The sequence below is a fragment of the Urocitellus parryii genome, chromosome 4 (genome assembly GCF_045843805.1).
Source record: "Urocitellus parryii isolate mUroPar1 chromosome 4, mUroPar1.hap1, whole genome shotgun sequence".
NCBI classification, from domain to species: Eukaryota; Metazoa; Chordata; class Mammalia; order Rodentia; family Sciuridae; genus Urocitellus; species Urocitellus parryii.
Genome location: NC_135534.1, coordinates 13,848,531 through 13,873,123, shown reverse-complemented (window position 1 = coordinate 13,873,123; position 24,593 = coordinate 13,848,531). Strand labels below are relative to the sequence as shown.

Here is a 24,593-nt window from a genome sequence, read left to right as displayed (position 1 = left end):
GGCTCGGGCCGCGCGCTCGCGGGGTGGCTTTGCCAGGCGGGGGCTGGTTTGCAGAGAGCCGGGAATTTGCATGAAGCCACTCAACCCCACGGAGCAGCGGCAGCAGCAGCGGACCCCGGCGGCGGCAGCGGCGGCGCGCGGTCCGAGCCAGGCGGCCCTGGTCTCCGGGCCCCGGTGGATGCGCGGCTGGGGAGGAGCCCATGGGCCGGAGCTGAGACTGCCCGCGGCGTTGGGGCGCGGGGCTGGGGGCGCGGTCGAGGCCCGGAGGCGGCGGCGCAGGAGGAAGCGGAGGAGGTCGGGCGCGCCGGGCCCGGGAGGCAGGCAGCGCAGCGACTCCGCCGCCGCCGAAGCCCCGGGCTCGCCATGCTCCTGGCCTCGGCAGTGGTGGTCTGGGAATGGCTGAACGAGCACGGCCGCTGGCGTCCCTACAGCCCTGCGGTGAGCCACCACATCGAGGCGGTGGTCCGTGCCGGTCCCCGCGCCGGGGGCAGCGTGGTGCTGGGCCAGGTGGACAGCCGTCTAGCGCCCTACATCATCGATCTGCAGTCCATGAACCAGTTCCGCCAAGACACGGGTGAGCCGCCCACCACCCTTTGGGACCCGGGAACTCCCGCCTCGGGCACCCACCTTCGTCCACACAGTGGCACTTTCGTGCAGTAGTGTCACCAAGAGGTGTTGGTGCTTTATTCCTCTTGGTCCTCTTAGTATCCCACCATCATCACCAAATACACATCCATGCAAGTAATTTTAACTACTGGTTATGCAAACCTTGCTTCAGCCTAGCCCGTAAGAACCCTCCCCCTTCACGCCCCCTTTTCAGCCCTTAGTCTCCCTAAGTCCTTCCTTGTAGAAATTCTGAGGCCTTCTCAGCCCATAAGCTATCCCAGCCACTTGCACCTCTTGGCTGACCCTGCTTTGCCCTCAGCACTCTAGGGCCTGCCACATATTCCCCCCGCCCCCAACTTTAGTGTCTCTTCTGTCCTGGGTGTGGACGCGGGGGAAGAAGAAGAAGGGATACCCCAGGTGGGTCCTGGGTGTGGGCGCTGGGGGAGGAAGAAGGGATCCCCTGGAGGTTGCAGCTGCGGGAAAGCCTGTGGGCCCTCTCTGGGAGGAGAGAAAGGAATTGGGGGGATCCCGGGGGATGGAACCCCCTGGATGCTGTGGCATTCCGGAATACCTCTGCTGGTGCACTCCCAGCACCAAAGCAACAGGCCAGAGCAGATGGAGAGGAGGGGGAGGGACGGGGCTCCGGAATGCCTGGCAGGGAAGCCTCTCCCTTTGTCCCTGGAGGAGGAGGAGGAGGAGGAGGCCCATTCCTAAGAAGAAACTGTCCTTAGGCTTCTGACTGAACTGTACCCTGGGTATCCTATGATGGACACCCTGGCCTCCCAGAGTGCAAACTCCTGTCTTTCCATGAGAATCAAGTTGCCATTAAGGCCACCACAACCCTACTTCCCGGCTGACCATCCTTTCCCTCTGGGAGCCAGGAAGGGTTCCTGGAAATGGAGGTTAGGGGGAGGGTGGGGGACACTGGAGGGAAGAGGAGAGCCTGGCTAAGCCTCTTCCCTGGGTCCAGTGCAACCAGCCCTAATTGATGACCTGGAACAAGTCTCTGTGTGTCCCCACAGTAATCTCTTCAGGGACAAGGGTGGGGGAGGGGATGTTTCTGGAATTCTGGCTGGGCTTTCCCAAGAGTGTAACCTAGGAGCCTGGAGAAACAGGTGTGGTGGGGAGGGAGCAGAGAAAATCACCAGGGAGGGCCCTGCCGCTCAGAGAACAGCTGCTGGAGCAGGGCATCTCTGCTTCCTTGGAAAGCCCCCACATCCTGTGTGCTAATTAGGATGGTCATGGGAAAGGGGTGTCTTTCCTCCCTGTGTCCCCATCTTTCGTCATAACTCCCAACAATCTCTTTGCCAAGACTCTGCAAACACTGGCCTATTGAGGAAAGTTTTCTGGGGAAAGGATTCCAGAAGTTTTAGCATCTGGCTGGCCTAAATCTTGGTGGGGAAGGGACGGAGGTGGAGCTGGGAGAGACTGGGAGGAGGGGAGAATCAGGAGGAATGTGGGGAGATGGAGAAAGAGGATTAAATGTGTGAGAGGGAGGAAGAGCCGGCTAATTGTGCTACTCTGTGTGCCCTGGAGGTGAGGGTGAAGGCCTCAGATTGAGGAGAGGAGAGGGATTCCAGCTGTCAAGTGAAGAGCTGAGCCCTGGAGGTGGGAGCATGGACCACCCGATGGGATTCCAGACCTGCTCAAAAATAAATAAAAGCAGGGATTAGTTGTTTTTTGTTTTTTGTTTTTCAATTTCAGACTCAATCTCTGAAGCGTATAGAGAACCACACTGGTGATATACAGGTATCCGCCCCTCTCCCATTTTTGGTAAGGGCAGAGAGGTTTAATGTGTTTGCGGATACCTAGGAGGGGTCATGACCTAAAGGATGCTTTTGACACCAGTGAAGTTGTACAGAAACCTGGGCTGATTAAAAAGCTACTTCCCAGGGACTGATTCCTCTGTCTGAGGACAGGTTGACTGCTGCCTGGTGACCGGCAGTTTGGGTAGAGTCTGGGGGCTCTTGAATGTTAGATCTGAGGCAGAGAACTGGCCCTGGATCATTTTAAAGACTGCCTCCGTGTGCATTTTATATTCACACTGCTTTTTTTTTTTTCTCCCACTCAGTCAGATGGTCAACCTTCCTGAACACCTCTCTGTGCCAAGCCCTGTGCTGGGTGCTGAAGGCCCTGGGCTGGATTCCCAGGAATGTTGGGTCTGTCGGGGAACTTGTCAAAGTTAGAATAGAATCTCTGGGCTCTGAACCCCCCTTCTTCACCCTTCCCCCAACACACACATAATTCCTTTCAATATCTCACATGGATGAGACCATGATACGGTAGGAGCTCCAAGCCACCAGCTCCCAGGCAACCTCAGCCAAGTCCTGGCAATGTTCAATTAAATCACCCACCATCCCCAAGCCACAATGTAAAGCTGGGAACCAGAAATATCCCTATCAACAAAAGACCTGGAAGTTCCCTGCCTAGAGGCAATTCCTCTTTTTTTCTCTTTCTTTCTTTGGTTGCCTTCTCTACGGAGGGACCTTTCCTGACTGAGAACATTGTCTTTTTAGCAGTTGCTTGCCTGGCTCCTCAGCAAGTCCTAGTCTCTCCACTCTGCTGGGCTCCTCACCTCATCCAGCGGAGTCTCCAAGGAGATGGCTGGGAGGTTGCAGACAGCGTCTGCCCGCCTCTGTTTTCCCTGGGCCCTTCTCCTTCCCCAGACCTCCTGAGGGTTTGAGCTCATTTGCATTCTAGGCAGGTCTCCTCTAGTCATTTTGCGCTGAAGTATCTAGAAGAAGGGAAGAGATTCAGTTAGATAGAGGGGCTGTTCTTGGCTGCTTCTGAAAGCCTTTGTGGAGTCCTCTCCACCAGAAGTAATTTACCTTGACTGGGCTGCCATTTTTCCCTTGTAGGGTGGTGACCAGAGTGACCGCAGAGCTTGACTTCACCGTCACTTAACCTCTATGCCCTCACACACCTAGTTGTCATCTCCAGGGTTCCAGCAGCAGGATGAGAAAAGCCCAGGCTGGGAGTGAGAAGGCATGACTCAGGCTCATTCCAGACTCACTGCCTACTGCGTGACCTTGAGCAAGTCTCCTGACTGCTCCCCTCTCCTTTCCCCCTGTAGAGTGAAGAGTAGCCTTAAGATCCTTCCTTCCTCCCTACATGCAGATTGGAAGGAGAATGGGGCTAACGGGATGTGGCAGGGTGCAAGGGAGGATTCCTAACAGTTTGGAGTTTTCTGTGCATTTTTGTCTTCTTTATGTCTTTAATGTGGCAAGAAGGGTCAGACAGAGGAGGTGGGTTTGACTACAGGATTTGACAGATGCTGATTTTTTTTAGACTCCCTGCCCCATTCTCCCTCCCTGGCGTGAGCACTGCTGTGAAGGAGGCAGTCATTATGGTGACATGGTCACTAGAGTAGAGAGGATGCACCCTGTGTCGACATCGTGCCAGGCATGCTGCCCACGTCACCTCTTCTGGTCCTTACAACAGTCTTTTAAACACTGCTCTTCCCAACTTAGAGGAGAGGAAACAGGTTGAAACAGTTTCAGTTTCTCAAGGGTTTAGGCAGTGCCAGAGCTTAGATTCTGAATCAAGTGCCCCATGCCCCACTCCTTTCTCCTGTGAACAGTTATGGATCAATTACTTTGTATAAGCACTGTTCCAGGTGTGCAAGATACAGCAATAATGGGACATCCAAGACTTCATCCTCACGGAACATTCTGGAGAGGGTGGGGCAGTGCTGGTAAGAAACACCTGAAGTGCCTGCTCTATCAGCAGTGAATCACTTGCATACATGTGTGTGACATGCCTTAGACATGTCAGCTCATGCCTGGAAGGCATTGCCTCCTATTTCCCCAGAGCCGAAACATCTCGGATGCTTTGAGATGCTGGTGTCTGAGTGGTCAGGGAGGGCTGGTTTTCTTTGTCTTTCTTCTTCCTTAGTTTCTGAACATTCTCTGTTCCTATCTGCTCAGAGGTCTTTTATTTGGTTGGCTGTACCTAGAACAAGGTAGAACTTCTTTAGACTATCTAGTTTAAAGCCTCATTTCTAGAAAAACCCAAGGTTAGTATATTTCAAATGGGGCAGTCTCTGAAAATAATCAGAGAGTGAAATTCCACCATCTCTCTTGTCTCAAGTCTTTGGTTCTGAGGTTGTTTACTATCTCTCTTTTTTTTTAAAAAAAAATATATATTTTACTTTAGTTGTAGTTGGACACAGTACCTTTATTTTATTTTTATGTGGTGCTGAGGATCGAACCCAGGGCTTGCCCATGCTAGACGATCACTGTGCCTCCGAGCCACAACTCCAGCCCCAGTTGCTTACTATCTCTAACTACCCTCTAAGGAGCAACTGAACTCTGTAACTTTCTGTCCAGAAATAAGCTCTTCTTCTCTTTTATTTTTTTAATATTTATTTTTTTTTGGTAATTGTACACAATAACTTTATTTATTTATTTATTTTTATGTGGTGCTGAGGATCGAACCCAGGTCCTTGCACATGCAAGGCGCGTGCTCTACCACTGAGCCATAACCCCAGCCCCAGAAACCAGCTCTTCTTGACACTCCTCTGCCTGTTAATGGCACCACCATTTTGCTACTTTGCCACTGTCAGAACCCCAGGATTCTTTGGCTCATTCTACCATTTAGAGCTTCTTAGGTACCTAATATACATAGCTTTGCAAACATGTGACTTTAGTGTACATGATGAAAGCTCAGGTGCCCAGGTCCAGGCACAGGTGATATTGCCCTTTAGTCTTGAGGGCATTGCTTAACTGGATACCTGGCAATTACGAAGTAGCGGTCCTGGAACCTCACTTGGAAAGCTTTCAGCTACTCATGGTCAGTTCCTACCCATTTCTCTTTGTAGGGTCTTTTTCGTCTGTCATCTCTTTTTCATTTCCCCACCACGCCTCTACTCACTTGGAACTAATTAATAGAGCAGCTCTGGTCTTTCCACTTCTGTTTAACGAACTTGACTCCTCATTGCCTCCAAATTAAATCCATTGCAGTTTGATGATCCAGACTTCCTGTGCCCTGGCTCTGACATCCTGTCCAGGATTATCTTCTTCTATGTCTTATATTTTCTCAGAGTTCTCCATCCTTTTCCCCTCCCCACAACTATTCGTAAGGTCCTGTCTACTGAAATGCTGTTCCTTAGCATTTTTGCCCATTGAAATTCTCTGTATCACTCAAGTCCTATGCCACTTTTCATCCATTTCTTCAAATATTTTCCATTCCAACATTACCTCATTTATCCACGCAATATTTATTGAACCCCTGGGACATGCAAGGCATGTGAGATAGACGTAGGAGTGAACACCATGATGCCCACTATCACAGGATTGGGACTTGAGGGAGGGAGACAGGTACTCATCAAACTAGCAACAAATAAATGTGTAACTGCACATTGAGATAAGACTTTGAAAAAAAAAAAATAGGAACAGGAACTTGATCTGGTCAGGGCAGCCCAGAATGAATTCCTGGGAAATGATCTTTAATCTGAAGGATGAACAATAAAGAAAATGCCATATTTTTAGGAGGGAAAACCAAGCATTGTGAAGAGGCCAGAATCAGAGAAGCATAACAGTGGGAGAGTTTGAAGGCCAGTGCAAGGAAAAGTGAACAGAAGAGGTTAGGGTGTGAGGTGGCTGCAGAGGCTGCGGGGTGGGGTGGGGATTTGGTCTCTACCTAAGGAGACATTACAGAGAGATTTAAGCAGGGAGGAGATGTGGCTAGATTCACCATGCATTTTGTTGGCATCCTTCATGTGGTATATTTTGTACTTTGTCTTCTAATGCTGTCTTAGGCTGTGCACTGCTTGAAGAATGCTTGAATCTTTGCATTCTCCATAGAAACGAATGGGGGATGCTCAGCAATATGTGATCAATGATTAAATGTCACTGCAGATCAGGGGTCTTCAATCAGCCACAGCACAGTGTGTGGAGCCCTTGTAACTCAGACACTGCCTCAGGCACTGGAATGCAGACAGCTGTGCAGGATGTCCCTTCCCTGACTCTGGACACCTAGGCAAAGTGTGAAGACACCTGTGCTCAGCAGGCCCAGTCAAGATCTGCGGCTTCAAACTTCCTGGGGTCGGGGGACCCAGGGTGGGAGAATATCTCAAGAATTGGGTGGCAAGTGACAGAGGACCTGAAGGATAAGGAAGATTTCAGTAGACAAAAAGGGCAAAAGAGGATGTTTCTGGTAGAAGGGCCCTATGAACGATGGGGTAGGGAGTCAGAGAACCCCCAGGGAATGCGAGAGGATAAAGGCAGCCTCTATTTGACAGGAGTAGAGGACAATACAGGGATAGAAGAAGATGAACTTGGAAAATAGAGCCCTGGCATGGTCTTCAGAAGTCCTGGTATAAATCTCAGGCATCTCCAGGTCAACAGTATTGTCAAGAAAAAAAAAACAGCCCACATTCGAGAGAATTGCTCAAGTGCATTGTTCTTACTACCCTGCAGAGACTATAAAAGAGTGCTGTGTAAACTCCAAAAACTTAATTACCTCATCTGCAAAAGGTGTTTTATAGGATTGCCATGAGAATTTTATGGGCTGGCATATATGAGGTGCTTTCTAAGTAATAAAGTTTGTGCAAATATGAGCCAAATAGAAAATTCTGGTCCCTTTCTCTCTTTCCCCCCCTCTCTCTCTCTAACACACACACACACTGACTGCATCCCTGAACTAAGGATTCCCCATAACTTCCATCCTGCTTGGACATACAATAGAAAGTCAATTACAATGATAATCCCTGTTTTATTGAGTTCTTGCTGCTTGATATTCGTTCCTTCGTTTAATCTTCACATCCACCTGTTGAAGTAGCTGCCCAGGACCCAGATGAGGAAGCTGAGGTTTATCACACAGCTGGAAGAATCTCTCCTGCTCTACCTAAAGCCACATTCTTTGTTCTTCAGCAAGTTGGTTATTAGGAAGGAAATGGAGGCTAACTAGGGAACTCCTGCCGCCCCCACACCCCATCCTGATGTCCCTACATCCCCCAGCAGAGGCCCTGGTGCTGAATAGGGGATTGTTCTGCTTCTCCCTTGTGCCTCTGAATGTTGATGTTTTGGGTCATTAAGGGGCTTGGGGATGGGGTGGGGGGCAGGTTATGACCCTGGCAAAGTCCTGAATGGTCATTGTTCCTTTTCTTCCCCCCTTGAATGGGATTCTGTCCCGATTCTTGGTGTCTCCCTCTGGGTTGGAGGAGGGAGTGGGTCAGAGGCCAACGAGGGGAGCCTTTTCCCACCACTTTGATGGATAGAGCTTAAGCTGACAGATGCAGACATTCCAGCATCTTTGGAGCACTCCCCAGCCTCCTCGTCCTGCCTAGAGACAGGCGTCTTTACCCTTGATGTTGATACCATGAAATGAGCCCTGGTTGGAATGGATCTGGATTTAGGATTGGGGTGGGTAGTGGGGAAAAGGACAATAGTTCCCTTCCAAGCCTTGTTCCCTTCCAATCCTGCTGATTTGTTTCTGTTTATACCTTTACCCCGTAATAACCCTGACCTCTTCCCTGCCCCACTATGAGACTGTCAACATTAAAATGCTATCTTTAGAAGGGTTGGATGTTTCTGAAAGAAAGACATAGATAATTGTAAAATTATCCTTCAGGCCCATGGAGAATGTTTTTGTTGTTGATATAAGATTTAGTGTTGGGAAATACTTAAGAGTTCTCTCACAGGTTACTGTAGGCTTCAGCTACGTCATTGACTTCAGCACCATTTTGTGTTTTAACTGCACCTATAAAGAGCTACTGCCAGCTCCATCACCTCTGCCTCTGAATAGTCCTTGAGTGGAAGCAAAGTTGTTCCTCCATCCTGTAGGTGTCCTGGGTTGGTTTTCTGCATAGTCTTTGGCATAGGGCAACAGAGAAGAAAGAATATGATAGTCAGATACGAGAGTTAAAAGGACCGACTATGTTTCAAGGATATTATATCCCTACATGCAATATGAAATCCAGTATCTGGCATGCACAAACATACACTTTTGCATGCACAAACGTTTGCATGTTAACGTGATGCAGTTCCGTGTAGTCCAATGAATAAATGAGTCACGTCTAATTTTTACAAAAAGCAGATGAAGGGGTTATACTGTCTCAGGAGAGAAAGGTTGGTTGAAGAGTTCCATATTAGCTAGTAAGTGAATTTTTTTTAAAAAAATTTTCTTTAAATTTTATTTATTTATTTATTAATACTGGGGATTGAACTCAGGTCCTTGCCACATGCTACCACGGAGCCCCATCCCAGCCCTAAATTGTGCCTGGTGGTGGCATCCAGGAGGCCCCCTTTCTGCCATCCCGCTCTGCCCCTGGTCTCCTTGCTGTTACTTCTTGCTTCTGCTGGGCTTTGACAGCAGACTCCTCAAAGGCAGGAATGAATGCTCTCCTTCAGAGCTGACGCCTCCGAGTACCGCGGAGCACACGGGGCTCCTCTGACGTTTGCATGTTAACGTGATGCAGTTCCGTGTAGTCCACGCTGACCCTGAGCTCTCCTCTGTCCTCCTCTGGCAGGGACCCTCCGCCCAGTTCGCCGCAACTACTACGACCCCTCCTCGGCCCCCGGGAAGGGCGTGGTGTGGGAGTGGGAGAATGACAACGGTTCCTGGACGCCCTATGACATGGAGGTGGGCATCACCATCCAGCACGCCTATGAGAAGCAGCACCCCTGGATCGACCTCACGTCCATCGGCTTCAGCTACGTCATTGACTTCAGCACCATGGGCCAGATCAACCGGCAGACCCAGCGCCAGCGCCGAGTCCGCCGACGTCTCGACCTCATCTACCCTATGGTCACCGGCACCCTGCCGAAGACTCAGTCGTGGCCGGCCAGCCCTGGGTCGGCCACCTCGCCTCCGGCACCACCCTGCTCCTGTCCGCAGTGTGTCTTGGTGATGAGCGTCAAGGCGGCCGTGGTCAACGGGAGCCACGGGCCCCTGCAGCCCACAGCCACCCGCAAGAATGTGCCCCCCTCTGGAATGGTCAAGCTGCCCCCACCACCAGGCCCTGGGGCCAAGCCACTGGACAGTACCGGCACCATTCGAGGCCCAGTGAAGACCGCCCCATCGCAGACGATCCGGCGACAAGCCTCTGGCACACCAGCTGGGGCAACTGCAGGCTCTCCTGCCAGCCCCCCAGGAGCCAACAGCAAGACCGGGAGGGTGGCCCTGGCTACCTTGAATCGAACCAACCTGCAGCGACTGGCCATTGCCCAGTCCCGGGTGCTGATCGCCTCCGGGTAGGTGCTTCCAAGGCTGCTCAGGGCATTTATTCATCTCAGGCAGAACCTATGACTGGCCTTGTGGGTCAGAGTTAAGAGGGACTGCCAAGACCTTAGCTCTGCTCATCTTGTGCTGACCCAGGCTGCAGGTGAAGGCCACATAGTATGGGGGAGGGAGGCTTAGCAGTTTGTGGTCCAACACATCTGGATTCTAGGTGGGACTTTGCCTTTCCCTTGTGGGTGCTTTGGGGCAAGATCTCTAACTTAGAGCCCTAATTTCCTCATTTGTAAATGCTGGCAATCCTATTCACATTAAAGTCACTGTGAGGATTAAAGAAGTTTATATCAAGTCATAATGAGCAGCAGGAACCGAGCTCCCACCATGTTCTGGTTTGGGGGTTTTCTCCTCTCATTTAATCCTTACAACAACTCTATGAGATAGGCATCATTTTCCCTTTGTACAGATGAAGAAAATCAAAGTTCGCTTGCTCAAGAGCACATAGCTAGGTTGGTAGGTTCTGAGATTCAGACTTTAGAAACCTTGACGCTGGAGCCAGATTCTGACTCCATAGTGCTGCCTCCCTGCCAAGCATGTACCATGGTGCTGGCATGCAGTAGGTGCCAAATGCATGTTTTTTCTTGCTGTTTATTGTCTCAGGTATTCCAGCAGCAATGTGGTGATGCTGTGGGTTCTGTTAGGATGGCCTTTTATATTCTTGATCTTCTTGATCATAAAATGGGAGTAACCCAAGTCCATGTGCAACATCTACAGCCTGAGCCTGCCAGCCCCTGGTTTCTGGTCAGCCTCCTACATACACCCAACCAATCTTCCCTTTCTCTAGAGAGACCTGGCTCTGCCAGCAGGCCCCGTGCTCCAGATGGTCAGGATGGTTTTAGGATTGCATTGGATGCCCGAGTCTGAAAGTCCAGGTTGCCCTGAGGAGGCACCATCAACACTGTGCTGTTTCTCTGCACACAGTGGCTTAGCACTGGGAGGAGAAAGGGAGGGAGCATACACTGCAGTGTGCCAGGAGGATCAGGCTGGGATTTGGAGGCCTGGCCTCTACTCCTGCCTCTGCCATTTGGATTAAGCCACAGAATTTTGCAAGGTCCAATATCACTGTTTGACACTGGACTTGCCTTACCTACCATGGAATCATTGTGAAAACCTCCACAGGAGTTCACCAGATGCGCTCTTCAGCAGTATCTCCTTCTTTTACTCCAATACAAGTGTTAGGCACAGGTAGAATGAACTCTCCAGGAGGTCCTCACAGCTCAGCTCGTGTGTTAAAAGGAAGGTTTGGAACCCAGGATTCAGTGTCCTGGTCCACTTTTGTTTTGGCTAAAGCCCAGCTCCTCATTGAAGGCAAAGCAATTCTTAACTGGCAACATGCAAGCCAGATACAGGAGATTTTCATGACATACTCTTAACTGGTGGAATATTTGGAGAGGGAAATAGGCACCGAAACCATGCCGAGTTTGGTTTCTCCACACTGTCCTGCAGCAGCATTCTGGGGTCCTCTAACAGGGCTCCAGGGTGATCGCTGGCTTTCAAGGGAGGTTCCTGCACTAGATAAGAACATGGCCTCCAAATCCTCACGACTGGGATTTGAGACCAGTTTCCTAGTTGTGCCACCTGGGGCAAGTTCTTCATCCTTTGTCTTTAGTGTTCTTATCTGTCAAATGGAGCGGTAATGTTACCTTCCCTTCAGAGTTCTCATGAGGGTCTATTGAGACATTCATTGTGTAGACTTAGCGGAATGTTTGACACATGCTCAGTTGAGTCACCGTGAGCTGCTACCATGATTACTAGCAGGTATCTACTGAATATATACTGTGGAGTTGCTGAAATCAAGTCAAAGCTGAGCAGGTCTATCGTGCCTCCTCCTCTCTGGCACTGTTGACAAGGGCCAAGTGACCTCATGCCATCATTGAGGGAGAGGCCCCCCAGTTGCTTTGAATCTTGATGAGGGAGTCGGTAGCACTTTATCTCCGGTCTTTATTCCCTCTGCCTGTCACTAGTATCCGACCTGGAGAATGGGGTGGAGGTCTGCACAGTGCAGTTTCCACAGGGCTATAGAAATGAGCTGTTTCTCATTCTGTTCTATTCTCCTGCCTACCCCTGTCTAGATTCCAGCACTTTCCTTTTCACCTCCTACCACCTCTCTCACCCCACTGCCATCCTCTGCTCCTGCCTTTCTTGGTCATTTAATGAGCGTGTTTATTCCCTTTGTCTGGGATTGCCATCCACCTTCTGTCGTGTGGCCCGGCCCCCTCCTCTTTCCGCCCATGACCTCTTCAGGCAACTTTCCCACGGAAAAAAGGGAAGAAGAGGGAGGGCGGGAGAAGTGGGATGAAGACAGGGGTTGGGGTGGGGTGGGGGGGACAAAAGATTCTGTGAATTATTCAGAGACACAAGCAGGGGGTTTCTACAGGGTGGGGGGGGGCTGTGTGGTGGCAGGCAGGGCCGCCCCTCTGGCCCTCTCCTCCTCTGTCTGGGCTCCTCTCTCCAGCGAGGCTACAGTTGCCTTAGAGACCAGACCATTGTCCTGCCTGAGGATTCCTGGGTTGGTGCATAACTCAGAAAAGCACTGCCTTTCACCATGGTATCTGCAGGAGAGTTTCCCTGCCTCAGCCTCTCCTCCCCCCTCATCTTGTCAAACCCTTGTCCTTTCTTGGTTTTATATTTTATCAATGGAAATTAAAACTTGGACCCTCCATAACTGGGAACTGGCCCAACAGACTGGGAGGGGGTCTTCTTGTTGGTGATCGGCCAACAAAGTAGTCAGCCCAGAGGCCTCTGGCTGAGCGGAGTTGCCTGGAGGATGTGACAGGCATGCCTACTGTGGGGTGGCAGTTTGGTAGAAGGAGGGCCCAGGCGAATACTGCTGGGGCCCCAACAGAGTGGGCCACATGGGCTGTTCTCCAGGGTTTTCCTTTCAATCGGGAACCGTGGGGGTGGGGAGATCAGGTGTTGCCAACTGAACAACCCCCAGAACTGCTCAGCGTTCAACTCTGCACCTTTACACTAGAGTCTCCCGTCCTCAAGAATCTTGGAAAGTGGGTCATTCAAGCAGGAAACGGCAGTAACTAAGCCCAGTATGGTCCTTTGACAGTTGGACATAAAAGTGTAAACAGCCACCCAAATTTGCATAGGGCTCAGCTGTTTGCAAAGTATTTGACCTAGATCCTGAATCCTCACAGGGACCCCCAGGGCGGGATGGGGCGGGGGTGGGGGGTGGGGGCAGGCATTTGGGGTGCCCTATTTACAGCTGGGGTAACTCAAATGTGTTCAGGAAACTGCAGAAAAGCGAGGCAGCTCTACTGCAGGCACAAGCAAATCAGAGCTGAGCTGGGTTAAGATGGACATTCGGAGCCATGTGCAGGGCTCCTTTATATCCTGCTCTGCTCCCTAAACAAATATCCCCCACCCTACCCTGGGCCCCATTGCTACCCACAGCCTGTAACAAGCCCTCCCACCACGTTGCCCCATTCCTAACAAGCAAGGACAGGCTCCTCTCCCACCTGTTGGCCCCCCAGTGTCCTGTGTTCTCTCATGTCCCACCTTCAGGCCCTCCCCTTCCTCTTCCCAGACCTTCTCCCCCACCCCCACAGTTCTTAGGCTGCTGTGGGGGCGGGGGTTGGAGTATTTCCTGGTTGACCAGATTGGGTGTGGAAACCTGCCAGTCCAGTTTGTGGGAACAAAGGTGGCTTTTGTCACCCAGATCACAGCTACTTATCAGCTGGAGTGGGGGACTTGGAGATGGCAAGAGGAAAAAGGGCAGGTGCAGGTTTGGGTGGCAAGTGCTGCCCTCTGGTGGGGAGCAGAGGTACAGGCCACAGGAGGTGGCTCTTTGCCCTGGGCTAAGGAGGCCACCTTCTCAGGTCCCGGGGTGGGGAGCTGTCAAGAAGGTATCCTCTAAACAAAGACCTTGGCTGTTCTACAGACAAGGACATCAAGACAGCCACATTGACTGTGAGGAACTTTTGGCAGGGTTGGGACTGGAGTCCAGCTTTCTGGACTGTGTGTCCATCATACCACACCTGGCCTTGCAGGGCAGGCCCCAGAGCCCAGCTATTCTTGGCCTGTTGGCACCTGTTCAGCTTTCTCCTCTCTACATCCAGGTTTGCTTTATCCAGGGGAGTTTCCAAAGAAAGTGTCTTCTGGTGGCCTGTTGAGACCCACCCACTCTCCCATCTTCCCATCTTTGCTGCATGTGTCTTCGTTCCTGGGAGAGAACAGCAGCCCAGGCAGGCTCTGAGTAGCCGGGGAGGCCCCCTCTGCGCTCCCCTTCCTGCTCCCCACCTTCCCACCTAGTACTGGGTTTCCTTGTTACCCTACAGCATGGGGTGCTTGGGTGTTGGGGATGATGTAAGAGCTCAGAGTAGTGAGTGACACAGTGAATGTCCCTGGAGGAGCCCGATTCTGGGGTGTGATTGGTTTGTTTAGCCGAGTGACTCTGGTCATGTTTGCTTACCTGTGCACCTCAACTTCCTTGCCTATAAGACAGGGTTAACAACAGTCCTCTTCCATAGGTTGTGGTCAGGACCGACGGGTTTGTATGTTGTGAGTGGTTAGAACAGTTTCTGGAAGAAGGAGGCTCTGTGCATGTCAGGGATCATAATGCAAAGATGAAGCCATGGGCTGTCCTGTTCACTGCTGTGTCCCCAGCCTGGAGCACAGTATCCAGCACAAAGTAGGGTGCAATAAGTACTTTTCAAATACATAAATAAACATACTCTTTTCTCCTTCCCATTGCCCAGAATCGCTCTACCCTGTAGCAGAGCTGCTGGCTTCTCTTTTTTGTGTTACTCCTGGAAGCAACTGACCGGGTCCACTGTCCTCTGCAAGCCAGCTGTGGAGTGTGGGTGGCAGAGGGGATGGCGTAAGCCCCAGCCCACGTGTCCCATATTTTCCTAGTCGGCGCTGTGGGCGGCCGGGCCTTTCCCAGGCAGCTGTGCCTCTCTTCTCCAGCCTGGCTTGCCGTTGCTGGAGAGAAGGACAGAGAGGGGAGGAGGTTGTGCCTGATGTTTATGTCTCAGGGAGAAGGAGAAGTGACAGCTGTTCAAACAGTGGTTTCCAAAAGCTGGGCCTGGGGTTGGCGACATCTGCATCCTCTCAAGGAGCTTTGGAAAAAATTCGGCTCCGTGTGCTCCACAGGTGGAGATTCGGATCTGGGCCCAGGGCTCTCCGTCCTTTTGAAAGCATCTCAGGGTGGCTCTTTTATACACTGAGATCTGAACTTGCTTCTTTATCTTTTCATCCCTTCAACACATATTGATTGAATGCCTACGGGTGCCAGTCACTGAACAAAACAAAGATATTTGCTTACATTCTAGAAAGGAGCGGAGGAGCAACAACTTATTTTGAAAGATCATAAGTTCTATGGGGGGGGGCAGGGAATAAAAGGCTGGTCTCAAACTTGCCAGTAGGATAAGAAGGTTTGGAAGTGCCAGGGTGGGGTGGAGGGGTAGGAAACAGTATTCAATAAGACGGGTTCAGGAACTTCACTAAGGAGGTAAAATGTGAGCCCAGACTGCGGGCGGGCGGGCGGGCGTGGAGGAGGAAGCTATGCCTGGTGGAAGAGCACTTCCGCCAAGTGGAACAGCATGTGCAAAGGCTCGGAGGCATATGCTGTTGCCTCTGGCATGTAGGAGAAGCAGCAAGGGCAGAGTAAGGGGCATGTGATGAGAGGAGGCCAGAGAGGAACAGAATGGAGGGTGCTGGCAAATCATGCAGGGCTGTGTAAGCCTTGCTAGGACTTTGACTTTGACCCTGAGTGAAAACTGAGCTATTCTGTGGTTCAAGGTTCTGAGTGGTGGAGTGGCCCAGCACCTCCGCTGCTGTGTTAAGAACCTCCGGCACCTTCAGTAGGGTTAGCACCGGTCCATTTTGTCCTGCTTGTCAAAACCGTGATGTATCTACTTTTTCCTTCCACAGGGTCCCCACTGTCCCAGTGAAAAACTTAAATGGTTCCAGTCCCGTCAACCCTGCCTTGGCTGGTAAGAGCTGCCTGGGGCTGGACTTGCTGGGGTAGAAAAATCGGAGCCATGAAACAGGTGGTGGGCATCTGCGTAGAGGAGAGGATTGGGATGTTCTCAGAAGCAAACAGGGATTTTAGGAACTGTCCTGGGAGGGCAGGGAGAGTTTGGGAGAGATTGCCAAGCACACTAGAGAATCCATGAGTCATGGGAACTCTCTGCTGGGGAGCAGGAGTCAGCTGATGGGGAGAGAGGAATTCGGGGAGTGCTGGGAGCTCATTCTTCAGCCCTTCCTCACCGTGCCCTGCCCCTTCCAGGAATCACAGGGATCCTCATGAGTGCAGCTGGATTGCCTGTATGTCTCACCAGGCCGCCAAAGCTGGTCCTGCACCCACCTCCCGTCAGCAAGAGCGAAATCAAGTCCATTCCTGGGGTTTCCAACACGAGCCGCAAGACCACCAAAAAACAAGCCAGGAAAGGTACCAGCCTCTCCATCCAAGGGGATACCCACCGTGAAGCCCTGGCTCCCTCCCCGACCAGGGGCACAGCCTTGCTTTCTGTATCTAGGTGGGCCTCGCTAGCAGACTCTGATGGTCACACTAAAGTACACTATGTACGAAGCAGATGGAAAAACGTTGGGAAATAGAAATATGCGGTGCAAACACATAGAAACTAAAATATTAGGTATGGCACAGAGAAGATATGCTAGAAGAGAAAGATCACTTTAGTGTTAGAACAAAAGTGGATTCACAGCCTAACTAGTTGTATGATCATGTGGAACCTGTTTTCTCAGCTTCATCATGGGGCAAAACTGTCCACAGCCAATTTTCAGCACGAATGTCCTGGAAAGTAGCCATGAAGGTTGGGACAAAGCCAGGGACTTGTATCCACCTAGATTCTCCAGACCTTCTGGACACTTGAATCTCCTTCAGGATCCCCTTCCTACCTGCCCACAACCCAGCTACCAAGGGGTTCATATTACTACCTTCCTGGCACCAAAAGAACCTGGCATAGCTTTTGTCCTTTTGGTCTATAAATCCCAGCAACCTGAGAAGCTGAGACAGGAGGATCACAAGTTCAAGGCCAGCCTCAGCCACTTAGCAGTACCCTCGGGAACTCAGTGAGACCTTGTCTCAAAATAAAAAATAAAAACTGCTGGGGATGTAGCTCAGGGTGAAACACCCTGGATTCAATCCCAGGGTGGAAAAAAAAATTAATTCTTACCAGAGAAGCAGGACAGTGGAGGGAAGGGCTGACACCTCAGCTTTGGGCTGTTACACGATCCATTTCCTCAAACTCTTGTCCTACTTTTCCAGTCTATTAAAATTTCCCTGCCGAAATGAACTCAATTGCCTTGCTCATGGTCTGATTGGGAGTGACAGGATTTTACACTTTCCCACTCTTCCTGCTATTATTAATAGCACACACTGCATCCTTATCTGGCAACGTGATGAAGGGCTGTTCACCCCGGAGCCTATTGTCAAAGCAACCCTTTGAGGTGGGTGCTATCAATCTTCCCCATTTTTATAGAAAAAAAAAAAACAGCTTAAAAAAGTGAAGCAAGTAGCCCGGAGTGGCACTGATCTTGCTTCCTCTGTGGCTCCTTGTAAGCCTGGGTCACTCCGGCCACCTCCTTCAGGTTGGATGGTCTCCTAAGGCTCCAGCTTCCAAAGGAATCCCTGGATCATGGCAGCCTGTCAGGATGCTTCCCAGAGTCTCCCTCTACCCTGCTGCTGGGCTGTGTCTGCTGGCCATGACAGCATCGTCCAAAACCAAGGAGGGCTGTCCTAAAGCTGGGGGTCATAGCTTCCTATTTTCCCTTACAAATGTCTTACTTTGGTGCCACATTATCAACTGAGACAGTGCTTAGCGAATTGGAAAGTGTATGTGGTCACACTGCCTAATGCTTCCTTAACACCTAACAGTGGATGAAGGGCTTTCATTTCTGTTATCTCATAGGATCGTTTGAGCTAGTCCAGGCTCTTTGATTATAAGGAAGAGAAACTCACTCAACGTATATCTGTTAAAATGTGGATTCATTGAAAATGGAGAGAAGCCCATTAGGGAAGTGGTTGCAAGGGTAAAGGCAGATGAGAACATCTCTCCCTCCTCAAAACCTCTCTCCAGCCCTCTACAACCTGTACTCTCTTTCAAATTCTTCTTCCTTTTTTTTTCCTATTTATTTATTTATTTTTGGTACCAGGGATTGACCCAGAGGTGCTTCACCACTGAGCCACATCTCCGGCCCCTTTAAAAAAATTTTTTTTTAAATTGAGAGACAGTATCTCTAAATTGCTTAGGGCCTTGCTAAATTGCTGAAACTGGCTTTGAACTTGCCATCCTCCTGCCTCAGCCTCCCGGGGCCACTGGCATTACAGGCGTGCACCACCGTGCCTGGCTCCTTTAGAAATCTTAAAGCCAACTGCAGAATAAATTGCTCCCTTTTCTGCTTTTGAACTTGACTATAACTTTCCTCTCTGGCACACTTAGGATGGCAAGGCTTGGTGGATCCCTTACCTCTGCCTTGTTAACCCAAGGGATCCCTTTGTCCTCCCAGGTAAAACGCCAGAGGAAGTGCTGAAGAAGTATCTGCAGAAGGTCCGGCACCCGCCAGAGGAGGTGAGTGCAGGGGAAGTAGGGCACGGTTCGCCTTCCCCATCACCCACAGTCATTTCCTCTGTAGTAGTTTTCTGCAGGATGTGGAGGAGCCGCTCACTAATCCCTGACTGGTACAGAGCTAATCAAGCTGAAGCTCAGGCTCCCAAGTTCATGGTCAGAGCTGCAGCTGTAGCTTAACCTTTCCCCTTTAGCGGAGTGCTGATGGAGTCTAAGCTACTTTACATGACAGTTGGAATTTAGGAAAAACAGCATGCTCAGCCACGTGCACGCACTTTGGAATGGAATTGACATAGACCCGAGGTTCTCAACTGAGAAGATTTTGTCCCTGAGGGGACATCCGCTTGGGTGTTTACTGGTATCTAGGGGATAGAGACCTGGGACGCTGCTAAGCCCTCTACAAAGCCCAGGTCAGTAGCCACAGCAAACAGTAGCCACAGTAACATTCCATCAAATGTTAACACCGCTGAAGTTGAGAAATCAGCCATAAATTTATTTAAAAAACAGCCTCTCTGGTGTATGGGAAACATGATTCCTTTACCCAAGTTCAGCTTCAGCGAAGCTCGTCAGTGTGTCTATTCGCAAGCCATGGGAGGACAGGGCTTGGTCAGGGGTTGTAATGTGATTGACAAGCCCAAGTTCACATATTAACCACTACCAGGAATTACTTCAGGAATTTCTCTGTCGTGTCAAGCAAGATTTCTAAAAGCACACCCTCCACCCCTGATTTGTCACCTTTCTAGAAGAGGAGGAGTGACAGCTCACCGGGCCTCTGCCATCCCATGGGAACCCCCACAGAGGGACCCCGGCTGCCCAGGCTGGTGAGAACTGATGTCCTCTCTCCTCTTCCCCTCTCATCCCCAACCACAGGACTGCACCATCTGCATGGAGCGCCTCACCGCTCCCTCGGGCTACAAGGGCCCACAGCCCACCGTCAAGCCTGACCTGGTAGGAAAGCTGTCCAGGTGTGGCCACATCTACCACATCTACTGCCTGGTCGCCATGTACAACAATGGGAACAAGGTCAGTGTCCCCGGGGGCCTGCTGCCCTGCCCCTGGTAGGATGTGGAGGACCAAGAACATGAGCGCCCTCCACATTCTTCCCCTGGCTGGTCTGAGGAGTCTTACGTCTCCCCACTTCTTACTCCTCCAAAAACTACCTGCATTTCAGAAGCTGCTCTGTTCATCTCTTACTAGGGGAAGAGCAGAGGCAGTAAAAGGGTATGGACCTGAGCATGGGTCCTGGTTAGGAACTGAATGACCTCGGGCAAGATTTTTTTTTCCAGGCTCTCTGAGATTTCCTTTTCCATCTGGAAAATGCAGATATAACAATACCCACTTTGTAAGGTGCTATTACTATTATTATCCAAAAGGATTCCTCTCGTGTATCATGGCTATAGTATTCCCCCTTCACCTTTACACAGCTTATTGTGTTGATGTTCCCAAAGTGCCAACCTTGAGACTTTTCTCAGCGTCCCAGACAGACAAGGTGTGGCATGCAGCCAGTTCACTATCCTGACCCTGGCCTGAACGCTTCCGTTGGAGCCTCACAGTTTAAGAGGTTACTCTGAGTTTAAAGGGCTTTCTTAGCACTTTCTTTCCTTTGGGCTTGACCGTGTCCAAGAATGTCTCGTAACTATTTGCTTTTACGTCAGTAGTTTCAAAAATGTCTCTTGAGGTGCTCTCCTTTGTTCTCTTTTGCACTTACACTTGGAAGCCTGTGTTTCCATTTTATCGAACACATGAGGGGAAAGGGCCTGAATAGGATGGAGCCATGCCCCCCGAGGCCACGAAACAAGCTAAGGCCTGGGCGGGGAGTGGGACCCCAGCTTTAGAGAGGAGCTGACTCCAATGTGAGCTGTTCCTCTAAATGAGTAGAACTTACATGGAGATGTCCCCAAATAGCTCTTCAGAGGATCTGCATCTTCCCAAAGAGTTGGGGGAGGGACATCTGAAGAGAGCTTTGGTCCCAGCTGTGGGAAAGTCCTCTGTCAGCAAAGGAGTCCTTCTCCCTTCCTTTTGGGAGCCTGGAAATAGGACTTGCTGTGGGGGCTCCCGCAGGGTTCCCCACCCTCCCTGCCACAGCAGGTGGCACCTCACCAGGCTCTCCTGTGAAACCACACCCTTTCATATCTGTCTGGAAACCCCTGGGCCACCAGCAGAGCCACTGGGGGGCAGTGCAGTGCTGTGGGGTGAGGTGGGGGTGATTTAGATGCACTCGCAGGTGTTCTGACCCTCGCTGGTGATGAGCCCCTCCATCTTGCTGTGCCTCAGCTCCTTTATCTGTGAAAGGGGTTTATAATTCCTCCCCAGCTAATGGCAGAAGGTGAGGCTGATGTGAAACAAGCATTGTAGATTCTGTTGTAAGATTTTAAAGTGTGACAATTACGGCATCATTTTCTCCTCTGGTTGTTTATGCAGAACTTATCCTCCATCATTCTAAGCCTATTTATTCTTCAAGGGTCATTTGTTTAAAGTTGTCTTTATTTTCTCCAACACAGTGCTCAATTTATCTTTTCCTGGCAGTGGTTTCCAAACCTGAGTTTATTAGTCCTTTCACAGAAATCATGAAGAGACCGATCACACTTAGATATGCCACTTGCAAAACACGTCCTATGGATGATCTCATATAGTATTCTAACAACCCAGTGAGACAGATACCGTTGTTTTTCTGGCTCTCTAAAGAAACTGAGGCTCCGAGAGGATAATTGATTTGTCCAAGGTCATACAGCAGGTAGAAGGCAGAGTAAATCCAGGCAGTCTGACTTGCGAGCTCACATTCCAAACCACTACACTTTGCAGTCGCCCAATTCTGATACTGTGGGCCTGGTGTGGGGTCCAAGCATCTTTATTTTTAAGAAGCTTTCAAATGATCCTGGTGGTCATCAATTGGGAAGTCGCTGCTCTTGAGAGCTTGCTATCTGTTCTATCCATGTGAGGCTTAGATATTAGATGATGATTCCCTTTGTGGGCTCCCTGCCCTAGTTGCCTGGCCTCTTCATCAATGACAGGGGCGTCCTTTCTATGTTCCTTAGCCTGGAGCCTAAAGCTATTTGTAGAATTTTCTTTCGGTTACTTTGGAGATAGCAGCCGTGGCTTATGTAGCTAGTCAGGATTTCAGGTCTAGTGTGGGGTCGGAGGTCGGATCCAGTTTTTCCCCCTTGCCCTTGATCTCTGGTACCTTTGAGGTTGGGTGGGAAGGTCATTAGCAAAACGGTTTCCCACGTTGGCTCTTTTGACCTTGTCTCCCCAGGATGGGAGTCTGCAGTGCCCAACCTGTAAGACCATTTATGGGGTGAAGACAGGCACCCAGCCTCCGGGGAAGATGGAGTACCACCTCATCCCCCACTCCTTGCCTGGCCACCCAGACTGCAAAACCATCCGGATTATCTACAGCATCCCCCCGGGCATTCAGGTGAGCCCACCCTCAGCAGTTGCCTTTTATAGTTTTAAGTTTAAATGTTTGCATTCGAAATGTTTTATGCTCTGAAAAGTCTCCTCCCCACCCTTGTTCCCCCTCTACAGATCTAATCCCCCCTCCTCTCCCCCTCCACTACCATTGTTCTTATTTTCTCATGGACCCTTCCAGTATTCTCTGTGCCCAGGCCACAGAAATTGTATCCGCCCCTCCCATTTTTACACAATGATTGACATTTGGGGACATTGTTTCATACTCTGCATTTTTTTTCAATGAACAATATAGTCTGTAGGTTTTTCAGTACAGAGAGAACTTCCTCTTTCTTTCTTATGTCTGCACAATAATCCATCATGTAAATAATTTAATTCAACCGTCTCAATCAGATGAGAATACATACGGATTATTTCCAATCTTTTGCTACAACGAATAATGTGGGGATGAATAAACTTGTACACATATGAACCTTGCCCAGCGTGCAGCCCTGTACCTGTTTATGTGTCGAATAATTTTCTAGAAGTGGAATTTCTTTGTCAAACAGTAACTTGCATTTCTAATTCCATAGCTACATGATCACAACTATTCGATAGCTACACTACTGGCTCTGAGTTTCATGGGCATTTCTTTCCCCTTTGTTTCTTTTAAATACAGTTCCAAGGAACAAATCTGAACAATATTCCTGATGGCAGATGTAAATTTTGTGGCCCTTCTTCCCACAATGAAGCTTTATCAAATGATCTAGGGTGCAGACTGGATCCACTTTTAGCAAATGTTGATTAGTTTACCTCTTCTACTCCCTCCTATTTGTCTTTTTACATTTAATAAATATCTGCATGTGAATTAGGGATCACGAATACCCTTGGCAGTAGAGAAGGCAGGTGCAGCCCTGATAGGATCCTTTCTCCCTGAAGTCCCCATTCTGCTGGGGCCAGGAAAACCATAAAGCAAACAGACAAACAGGTGCTTCCAAATAGTGATAAGTCGTGGGGAAATAACCAGGCCCATGTGATAGCCTATAAAAGAATTAAGTAAAACATGGTTCTTCCTTGGGGGATTTACCAACCCGTCAGGAAAAGATAAGTGAACACCACCAATTAATTTAGAGAGCAAAATTGGGTGTGCACCATTGATAGAAGTTGTGCGAGGCAGAGTGAACAAAGAACTGCAAGTTCTTCAAAGTCTGATCAGCCTGGTTCTTGCCTCCGTTGCGCATGTGTGTTTGGGTGGGGGGTGCTGAGGATTTAACCCAGCATCTCCTACACGCTAGGCCAGTACACTACCATTGAGCTACATCCACAGCCCTTTGGGTTTGTTTGTTTTGTTGTTTGGGTTTTGGTTTTCCTGTGTTTGTTTTTGAGACAAAGTCTCCGTAACTTGTCCAGGTTGGCCTGGAACTTGGCAATCCTCCTGCCTCAGCCTCCCCAGTAGCTGGGATTATAGGCGTGCACCCTGGTGGGAGTGTTTACTTGCTGGTGACTCTGGGCCAGCCACCTGATCTTTCCAAGCTTAGCTTCTTCAGCAGTGCAGCCGGGCACCTAACAGGCAGAGGTGTTGTGTGGGTGTGTGCACCTGGGGCAAGGGCACAATACTAAGGTGCTCAATACCTGGTGCCATTATTATTGAGTATCCTACTCATCCTGGAAAGGACAAGGGCTTGTGTGTATGTGTATGTGTGTGTGTGTGTGTGTGTGTGTGTGTGTGTGTGTCTGCAGCTCAGAGGGGACTTTCGGGTGCAGGTTACTCTCTAAGGGAGCCTGGGAAATGTGAAGAAATGGAGGAGAGCATTTTTAGTTGGAGGGTATAACAGTTGTGGAGGAGAGAAAGTAGGGGTGTTGAAGGCAATAAGGAAGAGTTGAATGGGGGCCTAAGACTTGCAAAACAGGAGGGAGCATGACAGAGATGTTGAAGACCAGGCATTGTTGGAGACAGGCACCAGGCCACAGAAGGCCTGAGCACTAGGGCTGAGGGTGAGGACCTTCCTTCTTAGGCTGCAGGGAGCCCCTGAAGATTGCTGGGTTGTGATTAGATTTTGGAACATCACGGGGTTGAGTCTGTGCTTCAGGAAGGACAGTCTGACGTAAGCGCAGAGGACAACCAGAACCAAGACCCATCAGGAGACGACTGCAGTAGTCCAGGCTCTGTAATGGGGCCTCAGCAAGGGAAAGGCCAGAGCAAGAGAGAAACAGCTGGGTGTTGCTCGGGGGAGACGGCCAGTTGGGGTGGTAAGGACATGAGTGAGTCAGGAGGAACAGCAGGCAGCCTGGGTTAGGACTAGGGTCAGGGTCAGGATTAGGGCTAGGGCTAGGAAGAGCTTGCGCTGTGGTTTTAGAGGTATCCACGTGCTGCTCTGCAGAGCCCCGGCTCCTCCAGGAACACACCCCAGCTCATCTCGAGAGAAATACATGTCTTGGTGGCCATCCTGTAGTCTCAGAGTCTCAGGATGCTCAGTGCCGTCTCTTCAGACTTCAGGGGCCACATCGGTGTGGGCCTCGGTGAGACTTTCAAGCATTACCTTCACTGCAGAGAAAAATTCCCCATGGGAGAAACTCTGGGCCAGGCTGAGGCTGAGTCGTGACTGCTCTGCTTGGCCACAGGCCCAGAGCACACAGGCTTGCTGGGTCAGTGCCAGGTGGACTCTGCACTGGACACACAAGCAGCAGCCCCAGGAAGGGGAGGAGCAGTCACAGCCCGGTGCTTGGACTTGGCCCCTCAGTCAGGCGGCCAGGCTTAGTGAGGTAGTCATGTCTTTAAGTGTGGAATTGGAACCATCAGGTCCTGCATCTTCAAGAAGACATTGC

At 50.3% G+C, this 24,593-nt stretch overlaps 1 protein-coding gene across 1 annotated transcript in view; it reads left to right on the top strand.

The window, feature by feature from the left end:
- Positions 1–363: 363 nt before the first annotated feature.
- Positions 364–24,593, top strand: part of Dtx4 (deltex E3 ubiquitin ligase 4) — a 30,838-nt gene continuing 6,608 nt past the window's right edge. Inside the window, exons 1-7 of the mRNA XM_026411638.2 lie at positions 364–574; positions 9,077–9,800; positions 15,724–15,785; positions 16,082–16,243; positions 18,322–18,383; positions 19,251–19,403; positions 21,634–21,795. Of these exons, the coding sequence (XP_026267423.1) occupies positions 364–574; positions 9,077–9,800; positions 15,724–15,785; positions 16,082–16,243; positions 18,322–18,383; positions 19,251–19,403; positions 21,634–21,795 (1,536 nt within the window). The remainder of the gene's footprint in view (positions 575–9,076; positions 9,801–15,723; positions 15,786–16,081; positions 16,244–18,321; positions 18,384–19,250; positions 19,404–21,633; positions 21,796–24,593) is intronic.